Below are 14,130 nucleotides of genomic sequence, written 5' to 3' on the forward strand. Positions count from 1 at the left end.
AATATATTTCTTTTTATCACTTCCACTCAAAGTTTTGTTATAAATTCTCAGTTGTTTTAATGACATCTTTCTAGCTGACTGACATTTCCAGGTAAACCATTCCGATTTTTTTCTTAATCTTTCTTTATTGCGCCTCTGTGAAGTTGATATTCTAATTATTTCAGTTAAATCTTCAAGATCTAGCTCTTTTTTTACATATTTCTTTTTCTGTAGGTTGCTAATAAGTTTCTTGTTATACAATTTTGCTCGTAATTCATCCCAAACAATTTTTGGTAACAAGTTCGTCTTGCATATTGAAGCTGATTTTCTTGCAGGCAATTGCATTTTTAAAATAATAGGCATGTGATCAGACCATGTTTTATTGTCCACTATAAAATCAGACGCATGTTTCAATATGCACATATATCATTTACAGATTCACCTATATTACTAACATAAGTAAATTTTCCCTCAACATCACTACTTAACATGCCATTCAACACTATTAGACCATTATTTATACAGAACTCTATGAACTGCCTCCCACCTCTATTGATTTTTTTGTCTCTTGAATTCCTATCTGCTTTTCCTCCTACAATATCATTTAGTAAGATTTCGTCCATATTTACTTGTAATTCTCCAATTCGTACATTAAGGTCACTGATTACAACACCATTTACAAAATCATTTTGAACAAAACTTTCTTTTACTATTTCAAAATCATGTATCCAGTTATTACCCTTCAAATATAATGGAATCAAGTTTACAGTTTTTTCAGCCACACAAAATTCGATTACGTCTAAACAGTCCAAACACTTAAACGAATATCTGACATCAACATTTTCTAGGTCTTTTTTAATGCCATAAAGGAGTCCACCACTTGCCCGTCCATAATGACTACGTCGTACTGCTGATCTCCAAAACGGAGTAAGCCCCTTGAAGAATTTAAAATATTTTTCAAAATTTTCCGTTTCAACAAGATAAAAACATCAAACGAACAAATGTAATCAAAAAAATTTTTATATAGCGTTTTGTTTGCTAAGCCGTTAATGTTATACGACACAATATTAATATTAGTTAATTGATTACGATTTTCTAAAAGTTCATCACTGCTGGTTATTACATTTAATTTTGCGGTTACTTTAGTACAATTCTTTAGTTTTTTTAATTTATTTTCTCTAACAAAGAGTGATCGGTAATATCAATTTTTGACACGTTTATACCAAAGTAGTGAATAAGAATTTTCTCTGCCGGCTGTCCCTCACACATAAGTAATTTATTATTATTGTATGACATCCATTTGCCGTCAATATTCATGCTATCATTCCTTACGAATATCTTATGTGTTCTACTTAAGGTCAAGAGCTTTTGTTTTAACTGCAATAGCACTTTTCTATTTTGTTGCCTTTCAGAGCTAAGGTCCTTTTCAATATATATATCCGAACCTAGCAACATTCTAGCGTTTTTAAGGATATCTCCTGCCATTTCCACGGTTTCAAACTCTGCTATTATATTGCACTTATTATCTTTATCGTATAATGTACGTGCCTCTCTTATTTTAATGTGATGCAGACTAAGCTTGTCTTCGCATAATTTTTGAACAGCTAGTGTTGGTTTTTCATCTTTTGTAACCTTTAGCTTTTCAATTTCCAATCCCATTGACTCTTTTAAATCTTGTATGTCTTGTTTAGAAGCTAATCGCTCTAATTGCTTATTAAGGTTGGTTTCAATTCCACGTATGGCCGTCATTACATCTTGCAGTGAAAGATCCGGAGATAATTCGGTAACTCTTCTCTTAGCCGCATTACTTGAAGTAGGAGTTCGATGCATTTTGCCAACTTGCAAGTATTAACAATTATAAAATAATTATTATTTAGTAACTACTACTAGGTGGCAATGCCTTTGATACGTTACACCTTTAACCTCTGTAACTACTCGTATACAAATTCGTTCTGCTACCCGCCTACCTGACTTACGTCAGTAACGCATGTATTCGACTCGCAGAGTTTCGGAGCAACTTGTTATTGCGACAAATGTATTGTCCCTCCTCAATAGAATGGGTGTTACGGTCTGTAGGATGATAATTTACCTCACTTAGCTTATACACCAACCTATTATCACAGTACTCCTTCCTGCCGCTAGATGTCGCCTTTATTTCAGTTTTCAGTTAATTTCTCCGCACGAATAATGATCAAAAAGGACACTCAGAAAGGCCACCACCAGGCGAATCTTTTTAATTTGCCACACCACAACAGCAATCACCAACACTTCAACATCCGCTTCCAATGTTGAAACTTTTTATCTCTTCGAATATCCTTGGTAAAATTAAGAATTTTATAGGAGCGCTCTAATTACACGACTAATCACAAAGACCTTCTTCTTCTGGACAATTTTCTATTTTATATGCCATTTTCATGGTTTTGGAAATATTTTTTAAGGAATCATTAAGCTCAGTCAGTATTTCTGTTGAATTTTTTTGTTGCATAATTTGATTATCCACCTGCTTTTCTAGTAAGCTTTGCTTATTGCGTGGAGTGAGTACCGAACGGCTGCAGGAAGGTTTCTCAGTCACCTGTTCGGGCACATCGACTGAATCGCTGTCATTCGTCTCTTCGGGCATATCGACTAAATCGCTATCATTAAAAGCTGCTTCAAAACTTTTCGTTGGTACGTCCGTCTGACGCGCACCAAACTCCCGCGTGCTACCTATCCTGCCCACAGATTTATTTATAGATAGCAACTCGCTTACTCGCTGTTCTAATTGGTTCAGTGGGGAATAAACAGACGGACCGCCCCCTGCACCGGCAATATTGGTTTTGTTCCGACGCATTTTGGCTTTCAAATGGAGTTTGTAGTCCGCCCAAACCTGAAAATTATAATAATCCCATTATAGAAATAAAAAGTACACATGTCACTAAAGTTACTTTTCTCCAGCCGGCCATATCACGCATCGGTGGTTCAGCAGCACTTAGTTGGGAAGTTACTTTCTTCCATAAATTATTGACTGTTGTTTTTGCGTTGGGCGTCTTCATTAGTCCCTTTGCCAAATCTGGATGCGTTGTCATGAAGTCCACTTGGATTTCGAATTGTTTCTTTTGTGTTTGGTTGTTGGTCTTTGGAGTTGCCCTATATATTTTTCCAAAAAGGTACAATGAATTAATATATCAAATTTATAAAATTATCAATTAATACTTACATATTTGGAAATTGCGTATGGCTATTACTTGTAGCTAGAAAAATGCGATAGTGACAGCTGTTTGACATTCACTTTCGCAATACAGAGTGCTGCCGATGCGAAAAGGGCGAAAAAATTGCGAAAGCGCAAAATGTGAATGCGAATGTCAAAATACCGAGTACCGATTTTGCGATTTCGTGAATTTTTTCTTTCGCATCGCATTACATAGTAAGGGCCCTGAGCTAATCTGTCTGTTAACAGAAGCACATCTTTGCATATCTTCAGTAAAGATAAGTGCGTTTTCCTTGATATTTTCCTTTTTAACTCTCTTGTCACTAATACTAATAGTTAAAAGATTTTTTTATTATATTAAGATAAGAGATATATACTTCTTTCAAAGATTATTTGAATATGTTAGACTAAGCTCATTCTCTAGGCCTAATATGATAAAATACCTCTAATCTAAACATTGTCTAGTACATATATATAAGAACTCTTGGCAATAACAATAACAAAAGCCATAACACTTTCAAAACTTGGACAAAACTCGATCTCGAACTCACAACATACGGACACTGTGCCAGCACACATATCAAATGCCTACAAACACCATACCATGCTGCGGCCAAGAGAAGTCTCCGCGTTTTCCCTACGTCCCCAATAAAAGTAATTTGAGCCGAATCAGGACTGTCAGCTATTTCGCAAAGAGTACTGAGCAACTCAATGATGCTAATAAAAATAGTTTGTTGTTAACTTTTAAAATCACAATTAGCAAAAGAGTAACAACTAAGTAAATCCGTATGTATGATCGCTACATCCTTATCCAATGAAAACACAAGCAAAGCCTCTGATGAGAACTCCTTACTCTGATAATGATGACCGTAAACGAACTAAGAACCACGATTTGAGGACATGCACCTCGAATGTTTAGTTCATTATGGGGGAGGTGCTATTGCCTGGCTGATTGATGTCGTCATAAGAGTAAAGGCTGGCATCAACGCCATACCGTGGACGGGGCAAGGTAAGAAGACAGGTCCAACCCTTCGACGTTTACTACAGCTACCGTGTGCGAAATTCGGCGCGAGATTTGTATTGGAAAGAGACTTCGCACAGTCTCTACATTCTTTCATTCCAGTGTTCTCGCAATAATCCGCATCAGGATCCAGAAGGATCTCGCTTATTTGCGCCCACTTCCCAACGGAAGAGAAAGACGATCTGATTACAGACTGCTTCTATGAGCACATAGAACGTTCCTTTGAGTACGACACATGACTTGGCGACTACAATGTCAGGTGGGTAGGACAGTCCTCTCGCAAGGGTAACTCCTCTCTCTTATTAGTAACTCAAAAAAATGGAGGTCGTTCACCAATAAAGGTGTACATTTCAGTTTTCGTCTGTTTTACTACAAAGGCTGTGATCTTTAAAATTGCTCCTGACCTGTCGACCGTTGCATTCATCGCGACACTCAAGCGCCTCATAGCTAGACGTGAAAAGTGTCTCGTTATTGTCTCAGACAACGGAACAAACTTCATTGGAGCTTATCAGGAGTTACGAAAACTTCTTCAGTCATTCGTAACACAAGCACATATACAGCGCGTTGAAGAATTTTGTAGAAACGAGGGGATCGAATGGAAATTTATTCCTCCAAGGTCACCGCACTTTGGAGGTTTATGCGAAGGCGCTGTGAAACTTGCTAAATGCCATTGATCACACGACGAACTTCACACCATCGTTAGCCAAGCTGAGGCCATAGTAAATAGTCGGCCATTAACTCCAATATCCAGTGACCCTAATGAACTTCGTTTGCTTACCCCGGCCCATTTTCTTATCGGCCGATCTCTTCTAACCGTTCCTGAACCAACTACAGCCAGTTCAACTATGATAGATCGGTTTAGATCGATAAAAAAATCGAAAAACACAAATTAAATTTTAAAGTAAACAGAAAAAAATAAAATATAGCTTAAACAAACTAAAAATGTATAGGGTAACTGCGGGTATTGTGGTATAGGCGGGTAATGTGGTATAGCAGCTTTATTCGAAAACTAAAGTCGTGGAAATAACGGGACCAAGTTAGATATTTCGGTATTCTCAGAATCTTAAGAACGCGTGATTTGATTTGTGTTTTGCAAGGTATACAGTGAGTCAGTTGTAAAAAAATCGCGGGGTCGTGTGGTTGGCATTTTTTTGTGCTCAGTGGAAAATTTCTGGCAAATTAAAATCTTGTGCTTTAAACTGCATTTATTCATCGGGAAGTAATAAGTGAGTTTAATACTAGTGAAGCATATAACCAATATTTTTGTATATTTGATCGTTATTTAATTATTAAAAATTAATTTGTTCAAACTCTAATGCGGCTATTGTGGGATAGGTAAAGGCGGCTAAAGTGGTATAGTGTACCATATTACCCTCTCGATCAAAAAAATGCCGAAGAAGGGTGAAATACGAAAATGGAAAGCAGAGGATATGAAAAAAGCTATCCAAGCGGTTAGAAAAGGTGAAACGGGTATTCAATTGGCTTCCAAGACATTTAGTGTCCCCCATACCACTCTGCAGCGCATGGCAAGAAGCGAGAAATCCATCAAGGAGCTGTTGACAACTAAACTTGGCCGGGCTCCGATTTTAACAGCGGAAATTGAAAATGACTTAGTTAAATATTTACTAGAAATGGAGTCAAGGTACTGGGGACTAACACGCGCAGACGTGCGGTCATTGTGTTATCAAATTGCCACAAAAAACAACATTCCCAATAAGTTCTCCGTTATTAAAGAGTGCGCTGGCAAGGATTGGCTAAAAGGCTTCTGTAACCGACACCGAAATGTTCTGAGTTTTCGAAAGCCAACTGGAACAAGCGTCGACCGTGCACGTGGTTTTTCTCGAGAAAATGTTGATATATTTTTCAAATTGCTGGAAGAAGAAAACGCAAAACATAATTTTCCGCCTACTCGTATCTGGAACGTTGACGAAACCGGAATATCAGTAGTTCCTTCGCAACAGGCACAAATAATCGCTCGGAAAGGAAAAAAACAGATTGGAACAATGACTTCAGCTGAGCGAGGATCGCTTGTTACAGTCATCACTTGCATGAGCGCAGGAGGTGGTTTCGTACCACCATTTTTCATCTTTCCACGAAAAAACCATAACCCTTTTCTAATGAAAGACGCTCCCCCTGGCTCAAACTCGGCGTGCCATTTGTCTGGATGGGTTCAGATTCCCATCTTCACGAAATGGTTCAGGCATTTTTTAAGCGTAACGAAACCATCTCCGTCTGAACCTCTGCTTCTTATATTAGATGGGCATTATAGCCACACACGCAATATAGAAGTTATTGATCTAGCTCGCGAACACAATGTGACTATACTTTCTTTGCCACCCCATTCAACACACAAACTTCAACCGTTGGATAAGGCTTTTATGGGACCTTTTAAGAAGTACTATAATGACGAAATAAGACGATTTATGCGTGAACAGGGCAGAAAAGTTACACATTTTGATATCGCAGGACTATTTACTAAGGCTTATTTGAGGGTTCAAACTGGACAAATTGCAATAAATGGTTTTAAAGCCACGGGAATTTATCCGTTTGACAAACATATTTTCACAGATGCAGATTTTATAGCTGGGAACTCATCATCATCAGGTACAATTCAGTTTTAAATATAAAAAATCTTGCTAGATATATTGTCTTCTCAGAGGATCCAGTTGAAACTATAAATTCAACGACAGAAGAAACCCCAAGGGCATCAGCCATGGAAATTGAGTCTGAAATTCGTAAGTTTCGCAATAAAATCTATGGAAATTTTAGGAACGCTATTTAATTTGTTTATAGAAGCAAGCACAAGCCGAGGACTCGTTACTCCCTGGGAAATATCTCCACCACCAAATCTACGAGATCCTCCACCTAATCGGAAAGGCCGAAAAACAAAGGCAACTGTTTTAACAACTTCGCCTTATAAGTGTAATTTGTTACAGAGCATTGAAAGCATTAACAGGAAACGCAATGCTCCGGTTAATCCATCCCCAAAACCCTCTAATAAAAAAAATATTTCTACCAAATCGTTTGTTCACTCGCATTCAAGTGACAGTGAAGAGGAGTCTCCAGATGTTCCACCAACAAAAGAATCGTCTTGCAACTACTGTGGCAAAATTTATGGGCAGGATATAATAATGAAGCCTTGGACCTCTTGTCTGCAATGCGAACAAATTTGGGCCCACGAAAAGTGTATTCCCAATCGAAGTGCTATTTTTCTTTGCGATTCTTGTAAGTAATACTCTTACAAGTGCTATGAATTTTATTCTTGCGTTTTTTGTCAATTGAAGCTTAAAATATTTTTGTTCAATATGTTTTAATTCAGTTCATATTCCTTTTTTAAATGGTTCGCAATAAAATTTTAGTTATCAATCAAAAGTAACTGACTTATTATTAAAGGCATCATATGCGGGTAATGTGGTATACTATACCACATTACCAGAATAAGGTATACCACATTACCCGCCAATTTCTTCAAGGGCTTGTTTCCGTCTTTTGCAGTACTTTCTTAAATATTTCTGAAACTCGCGGCTCTAAGGCTTTTGAAGCTAGGTTTATTTGAACTTAATAACGGTAGCATATTATTGATAAATTTTCATTCAAATCAAATAAAATTTAACGATTTTATAGACGAAAATAAAATGGGTATACCACAATACCCGCAGTTACTCTATATAAAAAACAAATACGATCAAAAAGATACATAACTAAAATTAACATAAATACAGTAAAATCGTTCGAAATTTATTAAGAAACAGAAGATCAAATTATTACAAATTCCAACATTTTTTATCCACTGACTGAAGGAAAAGTAATTTTGATAGAGAAGAACCTTTCAATCTATATCTTTGCTGGTAAAGAGTAGAGCCAGCTTTTGAAAACAGTCTTTCAGATGGCGTTGATGTAGCGATAGTACTCAAATATTTCACTGCTATTTTTTTTAATTTCGGATAAGTGGAACCGATGACATTATTCCAAACTTGGATAGGATCTTGTTTGAGATCAGACACTGGATGAGATCAAATGAGTAAATTATAACAGCCAACGCGCGCACACCATAAATATTTATCAACAAACAACAAACGAAAACGAAACGAACCGAAAAGAGGCTCTCTCTCGTTTTTTTATGTTAGTTCGATTTTTTTTTAATCGGCCTTCGAAGTTCGAAATCGGAGCAAAATTGTTTATATGGTTTTTTGGCTATAACTCGTCGACTAATTGATATTTTTTCAATCTGTAAAAGCCAAATTATTGCTAGAGACCTGTGCAACAATTACAATTTTTGAAAAAATTGATTTCGAAAATTTTTGTGGTACTTATGAAACAATATACTGAAAATCGGCATTTGACTGCAAACTTCGAAGGCCGATTAAAAAAAAATTCGAACTAACATAAAAAAACGGCGCGATACGGGTCTTCTAATTTCGCCTCTATTTTCACCCGCCACTCTCAGAATGGACCTAATTTTTGCTAACCTGAATTTGTTCAACAGTGTAATTCGATTTAGCAGGCTGCATGCACGAAAAAATGTGTCGTTATCCTGCTCAATTGTCGTTATCTTGCTCATTCGTCTTTATCTTGCTCATGGTCGTTACCTTGCTTGAACTGCAAGCGAAAGCGCGGAACGAACGACAAAGAGCACAATCGGCCCCCGCATTCGGCAACGTTCGACATCTGCACACCTACTTGAGTGAGCATATATATGTATGTATATGCGTATATGTACATATATAAATTCACATATTTGTATTTGCATATGCCTTCTTATTGATTATTACTAATTTGATTTACTTGAAGAATTTAAAATAAGACCAAGTGTATCATCATCATCCTTACCGAATTTATAATTAGTGACTAATTGTTAATAATACCTGTTGTTTTAATGTTTTTATTATTAATTTATTATTATATATGAAGGAAAAAATATATGGTAATATTTACCACATACCTTATAAGACATGTTGTATACTAATAAAGCGTTTTTCAATAGGTGCGCTTCAACTTTTTTCCCATAGGGAGGGCGAACGACGCAATATTTTTTATTTTTCGCTTGTCATTTGTAAACTTCATTAGTATACATTTCATCATGGAACGCTACACACTTGAGCAACAATTGGAAATCGTGCAAATTTTTTATGAAAATAATCGTTCTGTTGCTGTTACTTTAAGAGCATTACGGCCATTTTACGGTCCATTTAACAAGCCGTCCCGTTTTGGGGTTATGAGAAGTCATTGGTCTACAGTAATAAGCCGGCGACGATTTGTGAGCTCAGAGCCAATATTGAACGCGAAATTGCTGGAATTTCGGCCGATTTATGCAAAAGAGTGGTCGAAAATTGGGTTCAACGATTGGACTTCGTAAAACGTGCACGCGGTGGTCATGCAAAAGAAATCGAATTTCATACTTAAATGTATATGTTCAAACTCGATAATAAAAAAAAATTAGTTAAAAAAGTCAAACCGTTTGTGTTTTATTCAAAAAAGTTCAAAAGTTGAAGCGCTCTTACTGAAAAACGCTTTATATGTATATAAACATGCATACATACATATACTTTGGTGGAATTTTCATGGAGAATGTACATATGTACGCGCCAATTATATATATATATAATATACATATGTCCTATGCCAATACATATAAACATGCATATATAAAACTAGCGAATACCCGCCCGTTCCGCTGGTCGTCTTTAAAAAAATCTAGATTATTTAATTAAATTAAGCCGAAAAATACTGTGTGTTTTTTATAAAAATTCTCGCGCATGAATAGTAATGAAAGAAGTTTTAAATAGTAGTAGCAATTAAAAAACGTTTGATGTGATTTAGTTTATTACTTTTTTTATTGTAATGCTCTTTGGTATACAATATTCTTCGTTTTTCCATGCGTTGTTGAATAAATGAACAATACCGATGGCTTACCAACTCTTGAGCATGAAACATAAAGTTGGCCATGAGAAAAACATGGGTATTCTAAATCAATACCACAAATTGATAAAATTTGGCCTTGTGACTTATTAATAGTAATCGCGAAGGCAAGGCGAACAGGAAATTGAAGACGTTTGAATTCAAACGGCATATCCGATGGTATCATTGGTATTCGCGGTATTAAAACGTCTTCACCAGAGTATTTTTCATTCAAAATTGTTGCTTCAATGACGTTATTCATCAATTCATTACATAGTCGTGGTTGATTTATGTTTCTCAACATAATAATCGGTGCTCCTATTTTCAAGTTTAGCATGTGTGGCGGTAATCCAGGTAAATCAAGAGAATTCAAAAATTCAGTGGGATAATTTACAATATCATCTTGATTTGTAACAGTGTCAACGGATCGATATGTTTGTTCTGGACTTGGTATGTTAGCCAAAATAGCCGCATTCATTTCATTCACATCTTTATTTTTGCCAGTTATGATGGCTCGTTCACTAAGCCAATCATGATTTTTGTAATTTTGAGGCAAATTTGGGAAAATACTTTGAATTAACAGTTCTTTCGTTTGACTTATTTGACAAAAGTTTGGTTGTAAAGTTATTAAGCCAGTTAAATTATCGTCAGGAATTTTGCCATTTCCAATATCCAATAATTGCTGTGAAAATTCAGCAGCTGATGGATCATTTTGCATTAGAACACGTACATTTGTAGTTAGTTTGAGTGTTTGAACATGTCTCCACAAATATGATGATTTCAAACATGCAGCCAATTCATCTGCTACAGTTGCTCGAGGAATAACAGCCAGTGTTTGTCTAAAATCACCTGCCAGCAGCACTAAGGCACGACCAAACATTTCATTTTTACTACGTCAATCTCGTAATGTCCTATCAAGCGCTTCCAGTGACTTTTTATGTGCCATCGTGCACTCATCCCATACAATTACGTGTGCGAAAAAGCGGAGAAGGAGAAGAGAACTGTTCTATATTATTTCCCCCCGCTTTAACCCAGCTATGTGTTCAGGTGCAAATGACTTTTTTGCGTGAAGTCTGATATAAAATAAGTTCTATTTACTCTTCTTAAATTTATATAAACTTTTCCAGGCGAAGTAAAAAAACTGACATATATTTGCTTCAACCGTATATTTGTGAGTACACAGGTAATACGTAAATATATGAATGATATAGGTAATATCTCATATTAGCATAACCTTTCTGCAAAAAATTAAGGAAACGATCACCAATCACGCCGGCAATGATACAATGAATTTTTCACTATAACTGACTTCAGATTAACGTTTATATAATAAGCGTATATGTAACATTTTAAAATTTTTTTATAATTTTTTTTTAATTTTTAATAATAAGTGGTCTTCCTCTTTCTCTTCCTCTTCCTCCTCCTCTTCCCTTCCTCTTCCATCTCCAGCTCCATCTCCTTTATTTATCCCGCCAGTAAAAATTACTTCACTTAAAAGCTTTCATCAACAGCTTCCATCTGATACCCATATTGTACAAACACATCCAAGGGTACCTTGGTCAACCTTTTCGGCTATATCTCGAGACCCTGGTCACTCAGAGATCTAAAAAGTACTCTGTATTAAAGCACTCATCAGTAGCTTTGATTTGATACCCACAATGTAAAAACACATCCTAGCGTTACCCGGGTCCTCGTTTTGGCTTTCGACAGCGCCACCTGGTGGCGAGTGGAATCAATAAGCATATTATACTAACCTTCACCGTGGAAAAATATATATATATATACCAAGTTTCATTATAATGGGCCCAGACACACACGACCAAAATGTATTCCATTCTAATGAATGCTATGTGCGGTAAAAAAATACGTGCGGCAAATAGCAGAAACACACTCACTTCACCGACGCACCGCAAACACACGCGTTATCAGATTTCAACCAAAATTCACAGAAACCTTTGCCAAAGAAACACCAACAATGTGTGAAACTTTCATTGTTTTCCTTACACGCGTTGCTGAGATTACCCCGGACAAATGCACACTTTTTTTCGGCTTAATTTTTATATATATAGATTTCACGCAATTTGCAAATAAAAAGAACAAATCTATATGTAAAGATGCATACAATTCATATGGACATATCAAATGTACGAATCTATTCTGTACGCAAGCAAATGTAAGCCAATGTACATTGCTTGAACTGCAAGCGAGAACCCGGAACGAACGACAGAGAGCACAATCGGCCCCCGTGTTCGGCAACGTTCGACATCTGGCGCTCGCCTACTTGAGTGAGCATACATAAATATGTATGTATATGCGCATATGTATATAAATTCACATATTGGTATTTGCATATGCCTTCTTCCTGTGTGCATGGTAATGAACAATTTCTCTGTTGAGAATAGGACACGATGAGAGGAAAAGTAGGAAATATGAAAGGGAGTGTTTCGAGTGTAATGTTTCTTGAAAAAGTCAAATCGATGATGTTGTCTCTTAGTTTTGTAGACTTATAAACGTCTGATGCACAATCGAAATTGAACATATCTTTCATGAATTTGATAAATCATTCATTTTTCACGTTTGTGTAAATGTAACTTGATCAATTCCATTGCGATTCCATTTACCTCCTTCTCTATATCCAAACAAAATATCTATCAAACAAATAAAATTAAAATTTCCTTTTAAAAAATGCAAACATTCCATCAGTATTTTCTTATGACGTTGTCACGTTACAGACAACCTCTTTTTTTACCACAATTAGGTTCATATTCTTATATGTTGTTAATAAAAAAAATTGCTGTAGATTTCAGAGAAAAATTGCAACTTCAGGAATTCCCACCAGCAACACACTCGGATGGCGATCGTCCATGGGCAGCACGCTCTAATGCCACTATCTCCCGCGGAAATAGCTTCAAAAAAAGTGAAAACTGTACCTAAAAATATAAATAAAATATTCTCTAAACTTAAACAATTTCTGATTCTTCCTTCCAAATTGAAAAATATTGTCGAATGAGCAGAAGAGATAACTAAGTGTGAAACTCTTTTTCTGTAATTTAATGCATTTATCTACGACTTTAAACCATAAAATATATATGTACATATTTACATACAAAAACCAACACCCAGTTTTCAATAGAATTACATTTATTCAAAATGAAAGGAAAGTGTGATTGAATTTGACAGTGCTTTCAAAAAAAGTATATTTTAACCCCAAAAACATATTATGTATATTAATATTTTAAAACAATTAGTTGTATGTATTACATTTAAATGCTTCCTTTAACGTAAAAACGAACTGTTTTCGTCTATTATTTTTGGTGCTCTATTTCTGGCAGCACGCCATTTTGACTATTAGCTGTTCCCAGGAATTGGCAATACTAATAAGTATTGAAAGAAATTTCTGGGCGCGCTTTCAAACAAAAAGCGAATCTAGTTATCCATGTATATCCAAATTCTAACCAAATGTGATTTTATCGTTGTTTCAGTAAAATATTCAATCCATAAAGAATGCTTATAAGTGAATAATATTTCCATTCGGTGTTTGTGTTTAGGCAAAATAAGCATTTTTAACGTTCTACGTTACCGGATTTATATCCGGCCAAGGACTGTCACACAACAAGGACTGGATACAACAAAAACAACAACAACGTGTGAAGTTTTGTGGCTGTTCTGAATAAATTGTGATATTTTGTTCAAAATATTTAAAATTGCGATTAAATAATATTTTCATAAAAAGTAAAAATAATAAATATAATAGTATAAAAATAATAATATGTAATAGCGAAATAATAACGAAATAACAACATAGAAATAACTAAAATTTTCTTTTTTACAGAAGATTATACATGAAATAAAAGCAGCAATTTGTCATCAATGAAAATATAAGTTGAACTCTAAATAAGGTATTGTAAATTACTAACATAAACTTAAGTAGTTAAAAACTAACTAACAAAAATTTTATTTTTTTCAGAAGATCATAAACGAAATAAAAGCGGCAATTTGTCTACAATCAAAATTTAAGTGTAATTCTAAATAAGGCATTGTAAAT

The 14,130-nt window shown here is 35.5% G+C and overlaps 1 protein-coding gene across 1 annotated transcript; it reads right to left on the bottom strand.

Annotated features, from left to right (window-relative positions):
- Positions 1–2,338: 2,338 nt before the first annotated feature.
- LOC128869835 (uncharacterized) lies at positions 2,339–3,243 on the bottom strand. The gene is made up of 3 exons (XM_054112434.1): positions 3,176–3,243; positions 2,904–3,105; positions 2,339–2,845 (listed from the first exon to the last, which is right to left on the bottom strand). Exons 1-3 carry the CDS (start codon positions 3,241–3,243, stop codon positions 2,339–2,341), a joined length of 777 nt encoding a protein of 258 aa, XP_053968409.1.
- Between the last annotated feature and the right edge of the window lie 10,887 nt (positions 3,244–14,130).

Source organism: Anastrepha ludens, chromosome X, assembly GCF_028408465.1.
Source record: "Anastrepha ludens isolate Willacy chromosome X, idAnaLude1.1, whole genome shotgun sequence".
Taxonomy (NCBI): Eukaryota; Metazoa; Arthropoda; class Insecta; order Diptera; family Tephritidae; genus Anastrepha; species Anastrepha ludens.

What these genes read in the sequence shown, in the direction of transcription:
- LOC128869835 (XM_054112434.1), bottom strand. Translation starts at nt 3,243, where the DNA reads ATGTCAAACAGCTGTCACTATCGCATTTTTCTAGCTACAAGTAATAGC. An exon ending in CATACGCAATTTCCAAATAT is followed by an intron (nt 3,106 to 3,175) that starts GTAAGTATTAAT and finishes AAAAATATATAG; the next exon opens with GGCAACTCCAAAGACCAACA. An exon ending in ATATGGCCGGCTGGAGAAAA is followed by an intron (nt 2,846 to 2,903) that starts GTAACTTTAGTG and finishes TATAATTTTCAG; the next exon opens with GTTTGGGCGGACTACAAACT.